This window comes from Semicossyphus pulcher, unplaced genomic scaffold, assembly GCF_022749685.1.
Source record: "Semicossyphus pulcher isolate SPU_LCO1_2020_fin unplaced genomic scaffold, fSemPul1.0.p SCAF_4, whole genome shotgun sequence".
Lineage (NCBI taxonomy): Eukaryota > Metazoa > Chordata > Actinopteri > Labriformes > Labridae > Semicossyphus > Semicossyphus pulcher.
This window is the reverse complement of record NW_027211715.1, coordinates 8,795,430-8,811,216: the sequence shown is the minus strand read 5'-3', so window position 1 is coordinate 8,811,216 and position 15,787 is coordinate 8,795,430. Positions and strand designations below refer to the sequence as shown.

General features: G+C 39.3%; 2 protein-coding genes across 2 annotated transcripts in view; one reads left to right on the top strand and one right to left on the bottom strand.

The window, feature by feature from the left end:
- Positions 1–462: 462 nt before the first annotated feature.
- rfc4 (replication factor C (activator 1) 4) lies at positions 463–11,803 on the bottom strand. Its single transcript, XM_069680306.1, has 11 exons — positions 11,717–11,803; positions 10,645–10,796; positions 10,085–10,163; positions 7,277–7,356; positions 6,996–7,115; positions 6,685–6,828; positions 6,485–6,605; positions 3,831–3,956; positions 3,616–3,696; positions 3,239–3,352; positions 463–934 (listed from the first exon to the last, which is right to left on the bottom strand). Exons 2-11 carry the CDS (start codon positions 10,758–10,760, stop codon positions 839–841), a joined length of 1,077 nt encoding a protein of 358 aa, XP_069536407.1. The 5' UTR covers positions 10,761–10,796; positions 11,717–11,803; the 3' UTR covers positions 463–838.
- A 1,849-nt stretch (positions 11,804–13,652) lies between these two features.
- The window catches only part of mcf2l2 (MCF.2 cell line derived transforming sequence-like 2), a 123,907-nt gene continuing 121,772 nt past the window's right edge, over positions 13,653–15,787 (top strand). The window contains exon 1 of the mRNA XM_069679499.1: positions 13,653–13,947. Coding sequence (XP_069535600.1) covers positions 13,869–13,947 — 79 coding nt within the window. The 5' untranslated portion in view covers positions 13,653–13,868. The remainder of the gene's footprint in view (positions 13,948–15,787) is intronic.

Genomic DNA, 15,787 nt, shown 5'->3' with positions numbered 1-15,787 from the left:
CGTAGGTGAACAAAGGCAGTCATGCTGATTTCCTTTATGTGGTGAACAAAAGACAGGAAAGGATCAAATGTATCAGGATAATTAAGGGCTCTCAGTCCCAGAATTAGCAAAAGGTCTGGAATAGCGGTTTGTCTATATGAAGTATAACAATGTGGGACGCTTATTGTCTGTTGCCATGTAAAGAAGCAATTAATGGCTAATGGTGGATTTATTACAAGAATCTTAAATGAATTGACTTTAATGTTATAAGTAGCAGTTAAATTGAAAATAAAAGTTATAGATTCAGGCAACAGATTAAGAAAGGTGAACATTATGTCAACAGTACTGACACTAATAGTTGCTTACATCTTGAGATAGGACCACAAAAGCCTGATGTCAAACAGTATATTGCATATCTGAAGTAACTATTGCTCTGAATTTAGTGTATGTTTTTATAATGAGCCATGACTTCAAGGAAACAAACACTGAAAAAATGTTTTTATTACTTTCCAAAATACAAAAAGTGTTCAAAGATCTGTTAGTTAGTAGTTCCATGAATGAAAAGGAATAGAGAGACATCTAAAGGGTGATTAAACAGTAGCAGAGATTTTGACATAATGTTCACATAGCACTTAAGTGCTCCTTCTAGAGTAGAGAGATACAACAAATACAGAGAGAAACACCTTGTCTCTGAGTAAACACCATTGTCATCTTGAATCTACCAGTGAATGTCTCAAACTGCAACTGTGAACAACTCAGCTGAGTCTGACTGAAGTGCTGCTGTCTCAGTGAGGCTGTTGGTCCTGCTGGAAGCAGGGTTGGTATTCTCCAAGGAGGGGAGAGGCTGCTTTGTTGAGTTTTAGTTGTTCTGGGAAGCCTGCTGCATGATGACTGAACACAGACTCAGCATCTGCAGGTACTCGTCTGCACCATCTGACAGGCACTTACCTACAACCTGAACCAGAGAGGGAAGACAAAGCAAACACTTAGGTTTAATAACAGGTATCAATCTAAAGAGCCTTCTACATGGCATATATCACAGTATAAAAAGTCACCATTTTGGATACTTGTTAGCCAGAAACTGTGCATCAAATCTTTATACTGTGTTCTGTTGATTTGTTCAAGGAAAGCTTAAAGTAAAGCTGGAGCCTCAACACAGCTGCTGTGTCTCAGACATCTGCTAGCTACCACTACATGGCACCCATTCTTTTAGGCCAGAGTGTTGCATTGCTTTATATGGTTGTTAAATTTTCATAAAGAATACCTTTCACCATATATGAAGTAATAAATAACTCTTGGAGAAAGGAAAAGCAAGGTGAACTGTTTTGAAGTTTTTGAGTTAATACTATTATAAGGTGTAAAATAAATAACTCACTGGAAAAAGGGAAACATATTCATTTCATATTTTCAATACACAAATTGGCACTAGAGCTTTCCTGAGCTGATCCTACAAGTCTGTATTAGGGCTCACCCCTCAAATTCCAAAGCCTTCTCTGTTGTACTCTTTATTGAACTCTATTTTAATTTGTCCATCGCATCCTGCTAGTGCTGCAAACTGTTCTATGTCAGCCAGTTTCCACCGTGTGAACATTTTGTTTCGATATCCAAAAGAAAATATTTGGGTAAACTGATGCGAGTGACTCTGAGCAAACATCTAGGATAGCACAATACATAAGCCCCTTTTACACTGCCAGTTCAAGGCTAAACTGTTTGGCTTCTGTTATGCCTCATCTTTAATTCAAAATGCAAGGAGGTGGAATGATAGGTAGAAGTCGTTCTGCAGCTGAGCGGTGGACCTTTGTAACGGTGCTGTTGTAAGAAGCAATGTAAACAGGGCATTAAACGATAAGTAACTCAAATTCTATCTTCCTTCTTTGCAAAAAATCAGTGTACAGACCATCACAGCTGCCGCTCGTCATTTATAGCTGGTTCTAAGTCTTACTGTCACTTTTATAAAATAAATTGTAATTATAAAAATCAATTTTGTTGCTAATCTTTGACATATCCAAGACTCTAATCACCACCAAAGCCCCATCTCCCTGCTATTTATTATATGGAAAATAATTCATTTTTGTGTTTTTTTGTAATAAATAATGAAATAATTCAAATAATTAAACTGGCATTTAAAGGGTTAAAATTCTGAAAATGATTGCATGTTTGGTAGTTTTGAGCAGGTCTGGAGTTGTTTAAGTGATTTATGTAAAAAAAAAAATCAGAAAAAAATATTGATGTATGATGATTTTATAGCAGTTTTTTTGTGCGTGTACATTTTTGCCACAAAGGTGTCCAAAGGGTAGTAAATTTGAGGAGGGCACAAGGGTTAAAAGTGTAATTATCCATGTTTGTCATCACTGCATTCTCAAAAATTCGCTTTTCCAATCCAAAAAGTAACCAAGGCTCCAGGGGCTGTATTCCTAAAGTTTCCAAGTACAAAGAGTTGCTCCTAGTGATGAAATTCTAAGAAAATTCTTCGAATCATGACATTTTCTAAAAAGTTCCCCTTAAAGTTAAGACTAGATCTTTGTAAAGATAACAGTTATTTACACAGCATCTTAAGAGCCCTTAAGAGAGCTCTTAAGGTGAGAAACTGTTAGGAGTAGTGAGGAGGACTTTTAAGAGGCTTAAGAGTTTCTCAATCAGAGGAGAAAATGGCGGAAAGGCGGAGAGATAGGAGAAATGTTCTCCTAACACTGAATGACAGAGAGCTAATTAAACGCTACAGATTGAATCGTGCAGGGATCATGTTTGTGGTAGATCTCATTAGAGATGCACTCACATCTCCCACCAACGCAACAACGCATATAGCTGCAAATGAAAGTGATCACAACATTAAGATATTTGGCAACTGGAAAAATGCAACAGTGCAGCAGTGATGACTTGGGTCTGTCACAACCGTCAATCAGCAGGGTGATCACACAAACAATTACTGCGCTATCCAGTGAATGTCCACACCCTGCAGGCTCACTAAAGAGCATTCATGGGTACAGCGAGCTTCCCAAGTGCTGTGGATGTAATTGATGGGACGCAGTGGGCAGTATTGCTCACTCATTGTTGGATCAGAAAATAAAGACGTGTTCGTCAACAGCACATGAAAGCTGAGCCAATTTCCCTTATCAACATCTATAGATTAAGTACTAAAATTACCAGCATGATAAACATGATCAAATAAATCTAACTATCAACTTTGCCTCCTCACCAAGATAAAAGTTTCTGTCGCTTCTTTGCCCATTGCTAGAATTTGAACACAAGATTCACTTACCGCCATCTTTTCTGTAATGGCTGACTTTTGCTTGTCGCTCAGGTCTTCCTCTATTATAGAATCATGAAGCTGACTCAGGATCTGCGTGGCTGCATAGCCTTCATCCACCATGTTCTGACAGAGGAGACAGTAAGCATGTGAGACATACAGGGAATGAGGTGAAAGCCATCCCTACACACAATCACTGCGTATAAACATCAGGGATATATCACAAATGAAAACAGCTTTTTGTCTATTATTAAAAGGTTGTCTTTATTTTTTGTGATCAATTATTATCTTTGGCAAGAAGCTCTCAGACTGAAATATTTTATTTAGAACTAACATTAAAAAAAAATTCATGCAACACAAACAAAAGTCGGACATGTCGGAACACCTACCCTGACTGCGACCTCTAGTTTCTCGAACGTGCCTTTGAAGCAGACCTGGAACAAGTTGTCAATCATCTTAGGAGGAACGACCTATTAGAGAGCACAGCGAGAGTGAAATGACTGGAATGTAGTAAGGCAATGTTTCAGGTGTGTAGGACATTTCAACTAAGGTCAATAAATAAGTTCATCCAGTCTCTTATTTGACACAAAGAAGAAGCTCTCACCCCAGCTATTTCAATGACGCAGCGCTCCGTGATCTCCTTGTCCACATTGAGGCGCGCAGCACTCTGGAGGAAGGTGATGGCTTTCCGCAGGTCTCCCTCAGACACCTTCACCAACGCTGCTATACTCTAGATGAACAGAAAAAGTCATTACATCACATGAACACAGCAGTCACACATCACGGCTCTATTGAAAGGCAAAGAAAGCAGTTGCAGATCTCTGCCAGACCCACTGCCTAAAGAGATTCTTCGGGATGCAGGTATTTGGAAGTGTGTGCTGTATATAAACCTTTAGACATGGTAAATGGACTGTACTTAAAGTGCTTTTCTAGTTTTTGCGACCACTCAAAGCTGCTTTTACACAACATGTCACATTCACCCATTTACACACATTCATACACTGATGGCAGAGGCTGCTACGTAAAGTGCCTAACTGTCAATCAGTAATCACATTCACACATGTTGGCTATGCCACCGGGAGCAATTTGGGGTTCAGTGTCTTGCCCAAGGACACTTAGACATGTAGAGTGAGGGAGCTGGGGATCGAACCTCCAACCTTACGATTGAAAAGACAACCGACTCTACCACTAAGCCACAGACACCCCATGAAGAATGTCTTACACCATATATTTGGCGTAAGCTGTAAAACTCATTACTTGGTGAAAGCCTTTCTATTCTAGGAACTACATCTTTGAGTTGTCTTGAGTCTGACTCAACACAACATATTAGTAACATCAGACTCCCCCTGCTGGCCTTTGTATGCATCAATCAATCAATCAATCAGACTTTATTTGTATAGCACTTTTCATTAAAAAAAAAAGTAACACAAAGTGCTTCACATAATACAACAATATGGAAAAACATTAAAATTGTAATAGCTAGTGGGAGGAGTTTGCCCCCAGGGCCCCCCGCCAGAAAGCCCTCCCAACAGAAACCCATGTCCCCCAGCAGGGTCAGGATTTGGGGTAGGGGTAGTGGAAGGCCCCGAAGGCAACCCCCCCCCTTCCCCCCTTGTGCATCAGGATAATAATGAAAACAGGAACTGAGGAAGCGCTATCATAATTCACATTAAATTACAGTGAGGAAACACCAGAGGCAGGATTGAAAATAGACAATAAATACAATAAAAAATAAAATAAAATAAAAATAAACATATAACAAGAAGAAAAACTGACTAAAATACATAAATAAATAGAAAAAGAAAGAAAGCTCAATTAAAAGACAGATTAAAAATAAATAAATGAATATAAATAAAAGGTAAAATACAATGAATAGACAAGTTAAATAAATAATTAAATAGAGCTCAATTAAAAGCCCGACTAAAAGAGTAGGTCTTGAGTTTGCTTTTAAACATACAAACAAACACATATCAACATTCTCTGCTGCCCTCAGGTGCTCAGGAAGGCTGTTCCAGAGGCGTGGTCCATAGTAATAAAAGGATGCCTCACCGTGGGTTTTTGTTCTGACTTTAGGAAGAATTAAAAGACCACTACCAGAAGACTTGAGGGTTCTAGAGGGTTCATAGGTTAAAAGCAAATCTGATAAATAGACAGGGCTAAGACCATTAAGAGCTTTATAAACCAATAAAGGGACCTTAAAATCAGTTCTGAAGCAAACAGGTAGCCAGTGCAGAGACTTTAAAATTGGTGTAATGTGTGCTCTCTCTCTGGTCCTAGTCAACACACGTGCAGCTGAGTTTTGCAGTAGTTGTTATTGGGCTATATTCTTTTTAGGGAGACCAGACAGCAGAGCATTACAGTAGTCAATCCTGCAGGTAATAAAAGCGTGCATTAATATCTCTGTATTGGCCTGAGAGAGAAACGGTTGTACTCTGGCAATGTTCTTAGATGATAAAATGCATTCTTAGTTATGTTTCTAATGTGAGGCTTAAAGCTAAAGTCAGAGTCAAAGATAACTCCTAGGTTTTTTACTTGCTGACAGGGGTTTAGTGCCAGTGCTTGTAGTTTCTCACCGAGTTTGCCTCTCTGGGCCTCAGTGCCAATAACCAAGACTTCAGTTTTGTCCTGGTTGAGCTGTAAAAAATTATTTGTATGCATAACAAGCTCCACATAGTTTAATAACTTATTTCAGTATTTTACAGACATGCATCAATTCCAAATTTCAAAAATGTACCAAAACAGGATTTAAGCCCTCTGGCTTGAGATAATTACACCAATCATCTGATGTTACTGCCTCAAAAATTCTCAAAACTCCGTATTCTTGGGGCTTTCAAAGCTGAATTCACTAAACTCTGATTTGTTGGCCTGTTTGGTTCAAGTCATATAGGTTAATGTGAAAGCAAAAGCATAAATCTCTGGTGTGGACCCAATGCTGTACCAATACCATCTGAGAAAGTAGTTTCTTTTAAATGTTTGTTGGAAGCATCATAACCTGAAACACTCTTAGAAATGATCATAGGTTCAGTAGTGCCTGCTACCAGTTTGTAGAGATCTAAGAGCATGTGAAAATGTCTATGTGGAACTGCTAACTTAAAGTTTCATTAATTTGTCCATTATTTGTTTTTCAGTTCTGTTTAGGATATCAACCCCCTCTTACAGAGTTCAGAAACTTTATGATTGTTAATAGCTGCACTTCTTTTTCAACAGTGTATTAGCATACGGCAAGTTTTTATAGCCCGCATTGCAGCATTGTTTTACCTCTTTGGTGTACTTGAGGTTCTCTTTCTGACAGATCTGCAACAGGCGCTCTTCTTGGATCTGATTGGCCAAAGGTTTGAAACGAAACTTGGAACATCTGGAGGTCAGGGGCTCAATAATCCTAAAGACACACACAAGGGTAATTATCTGTCATATACAGAGTGTGTTTGTGTGTTAATGACTGTGGTAAGTTATCTTACCTGCTAATGTAGTTACAGATGAGGCAGAAGCGGGTGGTTCGTGACTCCTTCTCCATGGTCCGCCTGAGAGCAGCCTGAGCCGGTGCAGTCATGGAGTCAGCCTCATCAAGGATTATGATCTTAAAAGGGGGACACAGCTTCCCACTAAAAATACAGAATAACACAGTGACTGAAAGTTAGCCATACTACTAGATATACTATTCACCCAAACAGGAAAGGCTTTACAAAAATGTAAGGGTTTAAGATCAGACGGTTGATTGGAAAATGTCCCCATATTTAGCATACATGTGATGCAAGGAATGCTGACTCACTCTGAGCGAGTGCCAGCCACAGTGAGCTGAGCAAAGGTCTTGACCTTCTCTCTGACGACCTGGATGCCTCGCTCATCAGAGGCGTTGAGCTCCAGCACCCTCTGCCTGTATAGCTCGGGACTGCAGAAGAGACAGAGAAGACGATGGAAAGAACATGAGACGGAAATCCGTGAACAGTGAAAGAGATAAATAACAAGATTAAACAATAAATACATATGACATACGTTTCTGAGAAATCTAAGAGGTGAAATCTCGGCTTTTTATCCCACAACACCACTTACCCATAAAGTTCTCTGGCTGCAGCTAAGATGGTGGAGGTCTTTCCTGTTCCAGGAGGTCCATAAAAGAGCAAATTTGGGAGCTAAAGGAAAAGGAACATAAAAAAACTAGTGAGACTTTGCCTAATGAGCTTTACAGGACAACATATACAGGTTGCCATTGATGTATGAGCTTGAAACATGCACTCAATTCAAAATGTGAAACTCATATTATATAGATTAATTACACACAAAGTGAAATATTTCAAGCCTTTATTTCTTTTAATATTGATGATTATCGCTTAGAGCTAATGAAAACACAAAATTCATTATCTCAGAAAATTAGAACCAATTAAAAAAAGGATTTTTAATATACTTGGTCGAGGCTCCTTTTGCGTGAATTAATGTCTGTCAGTCTGTGGCACTGCTGAGGTGTTATGGAAGCCCAGGTTGCTTTAATAGAGGCCTTCATTTCGTCTACATTGTTGGGTCTGGTGTCTCTCATCTTCCCCTTGACAATACCCAATAGATTCTCTATGGGGTTCAGGTCAGGGGAGTTTGCTGGCCAATCAAGCACAGTAATACCATGGTCACTAAACCAGGTACTGGTACTTTTGGCAATGTGGGCAGGTACCAAGTCCTGCTGGAAAATGAAATCAACATCTCCATAAAGCTGAAGGAAGCATCAAGTGCTCTAAAATTTCCTGGTAGACGGCTGCATTGTCTGTGGTCTTGATAAAACACAGTGGACCAACACCGGCAGATGACATGGCTCCCCAAATCATCACTGACTGTGGAAACTTCACACTGGACTTTAAGCAACTTGGATTCTGTGCCTCTCCACTCGTTCTCCAGACTCTGGGACCTTGATTTCCAAATGAAATACAAAACTTACTTTCATCTGAAAAGAGGACTTTGGACCACTAGGCAACAGTCAAGTTCTTTTTCTCCTTAGCCCAGGTAAGACGCTTCTGACGTTGTCCCTGGTTCAGGAGTGGCTTGACACAAGGAATTCGACAGTTGTAGCCCATGTCCTGAATACGTCTGTGTGTGGTGGCTCTTGATGCACTGACTCCAGCTTCAGTCCACTCCTTGTGAAGCTCCCCAACATTCTTGAATCTGCTTTGGTTGACAATCCTATCAAGGCTGCGGTCATCCCTGTCATCACCTTTTCCTACCACATTTTTTCCCTTACACTTAAATTTCTATGAATATGCTTGGATACAGCACACTGTGAACAGCCAGCTTCTTTAGCAATGACCTTTTGTGGCTTACCCTCCTTGTGGAGAGTGTCAATGACTGTCTTCTGGACAACTGTCAAGTCAGCAGTCTTCCCCATGATTGTGTAGCCTACTGAACCAGACAGAGAGTTTTTAAAGGCTCAGGAAACCTTTGCAGGTGTTTTGAGTTAATTAGCTGATTAGAGTGTGACACCATGAGTCTACAAAACTGAACTTTTTCACAATATTCTAATTTTCTGAGATACTGAATTTTGGGTTTTCATAAGCTCTAAGCCATAATCATCAATATCAAAAGAAATAAAGGCTTGAAATATCTCACTTTATGTGTAATGAATCTATATAATAAACTAGTTTTACTTTTTGAATTGAATTACTGAAATGAATTAACTTTTCCACAAAATTCAAATTTTTTGAGATGCACCTGTAAGTCCATGTTGAACTGTGATTGGGGGAGACACTAATTTGGCCGAGGGTGTTCTCCCAGGTATTCTAGAAGCCTAATCGATGCTGATACTTTGTAATAAACCTATTCTTATGCAAAGAAGTCAGTGTCAACGGAGGTTCTTTCATCACCTGCAAATCATTGATGTCTGAGAAACAACATTCTTTTCTGAGTACTGATTACATTTGTGTTATTTACTGATTACCTGATTTCCAAATGCATGAAACAAACAAATATTAGTGTTTATCATGTTGAATCTATAGGTAAGAAGTGTCTTGCACAAGACACTGAAGTCTAAATGTTATTAAGGAGTTAACTATATTTGAGATTTTATATGTGTCAGTGCGTGTGTTTAAAAAAGCTTTATTTATTTAATTCCTCTGTGCAATAGACATCAATTGCTGTCCACAGCCAGACAATATGTAGTTAGAGAAAACTATTGAGACTTCTCTAAAAATGTAACTACGTATTTATGAGACATTTATTAGATTTTTGTCATCAGTTTGAACCAATAGTTTGAGAGCAATAGAAAAGGGAGTGTTAAGACGCAGTAACACTACACATTATTAGGTCTTGGTCTTTGTGATATTTGTTCACATAAAATATTTATATTCATAAAATAGAACCTCCAAAGGGTTATCATTGAGATCAAGAGGAAATTAAATAGGAATCAGACTTGTTAGTATTACCATTACCACAAAATTGTGGTTATGGTACAATTGTCATTGTAGAAAAAATACAGGTGTTACATATAATATTAACAGTGGCTCATTTATTTCATCCTTTGTTGTCCATTTACTATCCTTTTTTTATGCTGATTGGGAACTTAAATGAACTGTAGTGATTTTATTCCTGTTTTTATCCCTCTGTCGTTGTCGTCTCTGTCTTTATTGTATGTATTGTGTTTTGATATGGACCTATGTGTCTGATATAATAAAAGATATATTAACTGCATGTAAATTATTTAGTGTCCATAAAGTACATGTTACAAATCTGTTTAATAAATTACCTTGTTATTATGATTGGAGCACCTTTAATAAATGTTTGGGTAAACAAAAGTTTCAGTGAAAAATATGAATGTCATTTTTGAGATGCAGAGTTGGCTATAAAGTAACAAGATGTAAAAAATTATCACAGGCTGATACTTACATCTGCTCCTTCCAGAGATTTCTTCAGCACTGCTACCACCTCCTCCTGAAAGGCCACCTCATCAACACACTTTGGCCTGCTGAGGTTTGCAAAAACACAGCCCAAGTTATTATCCCAACAGAATTTCCCTTTTGGGGATCAATAAAGTACTAACTTATCTTATCTCTTATCTTATTTATTTGGCATACAGGCCTACAAATTAAACACAGCCAATTTATCATCATCTGCAATTACACAGTATACAATGAGTGGCCACATTATTTGAGTAGTCATTTCAATTTTGTCATTTAAGAAAAATAATTATATGTTTAATAAAGAGGCCTTAATTAAAACTGGCCTTGTACTGGACAATGTGATATAGAGGTGTTTTCCCCTCTTCTATTTACAAACATGAGGGGGGAAGAACATAAGAAAAACATTTCCGAATGAATATAGTCCATTTCACATTCACCACTAACTATGACCTTAGTACAAAAACAAATTCACTAACTTTACTGTATTCCTCAAAGACTAATAAAACATTATGTATTGATCAGGATACAGGCAATAGAAACACTTACTATTTTTCTACCCAAGGAAGTGCCTTGGCTTTCTTTTCTGTACTGGGTCCTGCTGCTGCCTTGTCTTTCTGAGGTCTGGTAGACTGAACAGTTGCTCCTTTCAAAAAGGCTTGCATGGCTCCTCCTGTTTTTGGTTAAAGCAGCAGAAACACCTAGATAAACAAACAGATGCAGAAAGAGACACATACACACACATTAGATTGAAATTACCTAAAATATGAGAATGTTATCATATGCTTCCTCTGTAATCAGAATCAGGTTAATTGCCAAGTAGGTTTACACGTACAAGGAATTTGTTTTGGTGCAGAACAAATACCACAGAACTAATATAAAAATAAGTAAAAGACTTAAATAGAACAAGATGAAAAAAATAGTAATATTTGATTGTTATTCAAAAGGAAAAACTCCTGTATAATCGGTACTAATGGTAAACAACATTGCCCCAACTAAACTCATCGTTTATTTGTCCAAATTATTCAACTAAACAACAAGGAGCTGAGAGTATAGTAAAACATGATGAATGACATTACAAACTTTATAAAAGACAAAACAAAACTGCAAAGCGTACAATGCTCATACGATTCCCAGCATGCCTAAGTGCCAAACTATTTCATAACTAGATAATTTCACAGTTTCCCCACCATAAAATCTCACTTGCATGTGGGAACTTGTATGGAGCCAAACACTGCATGATAAGCTCAACGTTGTACGTAAGTTAAGCTTGATGTAGTCAGATTGCAAAAGTGGCATCCAACAAGTCTAAGCTAACAACAGATCGCATTTGACACCAATCATCAGCTTTTTAAAAAGATACTAACGTTAGTAGTATATACCTAAGAGAAGATGTAACGGAGTTAAGTTTTGCAGCCTCACGTCACCTGCTGAAATTAAATATAGTATGTGCCGTTTCCCGATGTTACAAGACGTTATAGTTGCAATGGAATAAATTACACACAGCGTTACATACATTCGCACACACTAACGATTAGCTAGCACAGTTAGCCAGCGCTGGTCTGTGTACTATTAGCTAATTGTTAGCTTTAGACTCAGCAGACAAACGTGTTGCACTTACTTTATATATAAACCACTGTTAAGACAAACTCTGTCCCAGTTCAGTTTCCACAGTCGAAGTTAATGCGTGCCAAAAACTAATTCCTTCTGGTAACTGGTTGTCTGACTCTCAGCATAAGGTAGAGAGCGGTTGTTGACATGCAAAACTCCAGCAATGTCTTCCCGCCATGGCCGAGGAATTAACTTCCGCCGACGTCAAACGTGTCTTCCAATCAGATGCTGCGGATGCTGATTTTGGTTCCGCCCTTCCTTTCTATGCGCACACTTCCCCCATCCATTTCTTTTCTGTCTCCCCTCCTCCCATCTCTTGTTTCCTCATCACCTCTCCTCTCCTCCCTCCATAATGCTGTACATGCTCATCTCGTAATACTTTGCTTTCTTATGGAAGTCTTTTCTTGTTATCCAAACTGGTAAAGCTAAAGAAATTAAAAACTGCATGTTTGCCAGGTATTTATAAATGTGATATTTACAAAAAGAAAATTCACAAAAGCCTAGTCAATAATGTTGCACATATGAACACAATAGTGCTTTATTTAATTAATCAACATGCTGGATACATCACACATTTTCCAGGATTATGCCTTGCTTTGTCTGCCAGCTGCTGTCTCTGTGGTGTGAAAGCCTTCAGTAGGGCCTGTAATTGGCTGGCAGAGTGAAAATAAGTGAGAGGCAGGGTGAGGCTGAGTGCAGATGTCTCCAGCTAATGGTCGTCTCCCAGGAAATCTCCACAGTCCCAGGAGCCATTGGCTCATGGAGAGATGCTAATGCCCCTGCCTGGCATTGTTTGCTCGAATCAAAACGTGGAGCGGGATCAGAAGAGTGGTGTCTGATCGCTCTGAATGAACCCAGGCAGCCAAAGCATGAATGACAAATGATGAGAGGAGGCTATTGATTTGTTTTGTTTCAGTGAGCCCTCATGCGGAAAGGATGGTGAAATCCGCTCTATAGCAAGGATATTGTCTTTTAAGTGACTATAAAAAACAATGTTCATTTCAAAAAGATTTTCAGTGTTATTTCCCCTACCTGAAATGTGTTAGATCTCAGGCAATATTTCAATTTGAGGATTAGTCATTAACTCCAATCCATTTACAGCCCAGCTCCAGGCACCAGGATTTCTCTCATGGACCTATTAACCCCCACCCCACCCCATCCCTCCACCCTCCCTTCTGTTTCTGTGTCTCCCTCCGCCCCGCAGGCAGGTATAGCAGCCCTGTGATTCGTTTTCTCTCATTGTGACTCAGCTTCTTTATTAGAGCAAACAGAGCATCATCAAAGCAGCAGCAGTGCTTTCCTACACAGAGCCAGAGGAGTGTCCCTACCAGTGGAGTTGACTGAATAGGATATATTTCAGTTTTTTACCCCACTTCCTGAGGAGCATAATTTCTTCCCATACCTTCTTTTTTCTTCTTTAAATTTTTTTTTGCTGTGAGGATTATTTTATCGTGGAGTCGAAGGCTTCTTTTTGCTGTTTGGATCTTTTTCCCAGCATCATAAAAAGGGCTGAATAACTGTCTCTGTCACTGTTTTTGTTGACTAATTTGTTCAGCCTAAATACTTGACTAGCTGTTTTTTCTCTTGCTTACACATGGCTCAGTCTTTTGGCTATTTTTTTCTCTATCTAGTTTGCCGACTGACCGGCTGACAAGTAATTGTCTCTTTTGTTTACAGACTGATTGACTGGTTCTGGAGTTTATTGTCTGGCTGACTGGCTGACAAATGAACGCATTATTTGTTCACCAAACACGGGCTAACTGCCTTTTTATTATCTGACTGGCTGACTGAGCTACTGGCTGTTTATTCCCTAAATAGCTTTGTCACTTCACCTGTGCCTGGATGACTATTTTATCCCCAGGTTTACTATTTTGCTGACTGGCTGGGAGTGGCATCATCACTGTCATCAGAAGGCTTCCTGATTGTTTGGATTTGGAGGAGCTGTGATGAAGGACAGAAGAGGCTCAATATAAGAAAAAAAATCAAAGAATAAAGACCTAGAAGAAAGAACAGCAAGTAGACAAAAGAAGACAATTAGATTAGGGAGCAAAAGCAAGATAGATTGTCGGGAAAGGAAGGGTGACGAGAGGAGGCGTGGCAGCGGAGAGAGAGAGCGGGTAGAGAGAGACGCGGAGGAGAGTGGATGCGACCCACACCGTGAGATGCTGTGCTGGCTGAGAGAAGACGAGATGTCGGTCCAGGAGCTGCTACAGAGGGTGCAGTGTGTCATCACTCATGTCGGTAAGTCCTCACAATCCGTCCTTTCCTCCTGTTTCTTCTTTACGTTTTTACATTTTTAGATAGTTGGAACCAGAAGAGCTTTTTTTTTTCTGGAGTATCTTCGCTTAGGAGAGCTCTCTTCTCTTGGAGTATCCCCATGGAGGAAGATAAGCTGTTTTTTTCTGGAAATCCCTGAATTGGCTGGAAATGTGTAGAATGCATAGCAGATGAAAGAGAGGCAGGGGATCTCCATCCTCTCATCAGGACCGCTGCGTGATGAGGGATGCAGAGGGATGCTCTGCACATGGGCAGAGGAGAAACTATGTCGTCAGGATACGAGAGGGGAGTCATTGAGCTCCACCGGTGCTGGTTTTCTGCTGGTATCAGCAAATTCAAAGATATATTTATTGGTTTATTTTCACTGTGTTTAATTCTCTATTTTGTAGTATACATGAATTGTTAATGAGATTTGCTGGTGTTGGTGTTTGATACATCATATGTATCAATATTTGCTGGGACCAAGATTAGATTTTCTGTTTTATTTTGAATAATTTACAAAGATGCAACTGAAAACATAAACAGCCAGTACATATGATACCTTTTGAATGAATAAGGCCTTCAGTAGTTATTAGTATAATTAGGTGTAATCATTTGCTGGTGAATGACAAGCAATCCTATTAGCACTATTTTTTTAATTTACATGATTTTCTGGATCAATATGTAATACATTTACAATCTTACTAGTCACCTCTTTTACTTTCTCTTTCTCTCTCCTTTGCTTTTTTCTTTCCAATGTCACTTCTCTCTCTTCCTCATTTTCCCCCTCTTCTCTATCCCCTCTACATCTCCCTCCTTCCCTCCCATCTATCCCTCTCCATCCTGTCTTCCCTTTCTTTCTGCTTTCCCGTCATCTCCCTTTCCCTTTTTTCTCTTCCCTGTCCTCTCCTCCATTCACCTTCTCTCTTCCTCCGTCTCTCTTCTCTCTCTCTCTGATTCTGCGTCCGGGTTATTTCTCCTGCAAGTGAGGAAGTAGGTTAATGTGCCACGCTGGAGACTATGGCACGGCATCCTCCATCACTGCACTTCCTGCATCGAAGCATAGAGCAGTGAGGGGTAGGGGGGCGGAGGAGGGCCTGTGCACAGTGTTACTATAGAAACAGAGCTACACTGATGTATTGGTAGCCGGGCTCACATGGGATGCATACAGTGTTTGCAGCATTGGATGCTGCCTAAAGGTGTTACTTAAAGAGGATCTTTTTTTTTCTGTGTGGGGATTCGGGTATTTTTCCCTTATATTACACTAGCAAAGCCCCTCTCTCTTATTTTCATATTATACCGTAGTACTTCTTAGGGAAATACATTTACATGAAGCTCAAACTAACTGCACTGTATATCGTTGACCCCCAGATGGGAGTAACACAAAAACAACAGACCCAAACTACAATATTTAAGGGTCACATTTAGTTGGTCCTTGAATTTATTTCCTCTTACGCTTTTATTTCACATATTCTATATGAGTGTATAAGACTGCATTTTAAAACATAGATGACTTGTGCATGGGACAGTTAGAAGCCTTTGAGTCTGGAAAAAAATGTTTCATCACATCATATATAGCCCTCAGCAGACATGCATCCATACATTTTATTGACTCCGTTGTCCCATGATAACGAGTAATTTCTGGTAGATTTCTCGAGATCTCGACTTATTTATTATGTTATCACACGATAACGACGCGGCACCACCGTAACGTCAGATGATCATATCTCGAATCCCCAAAGTGGTAAAAGCACAAAACAAACATACAAACAGGCTTAACTTACCTCATTAATGGCAGCATGGCATGTCCTGTACTGTAATCGCA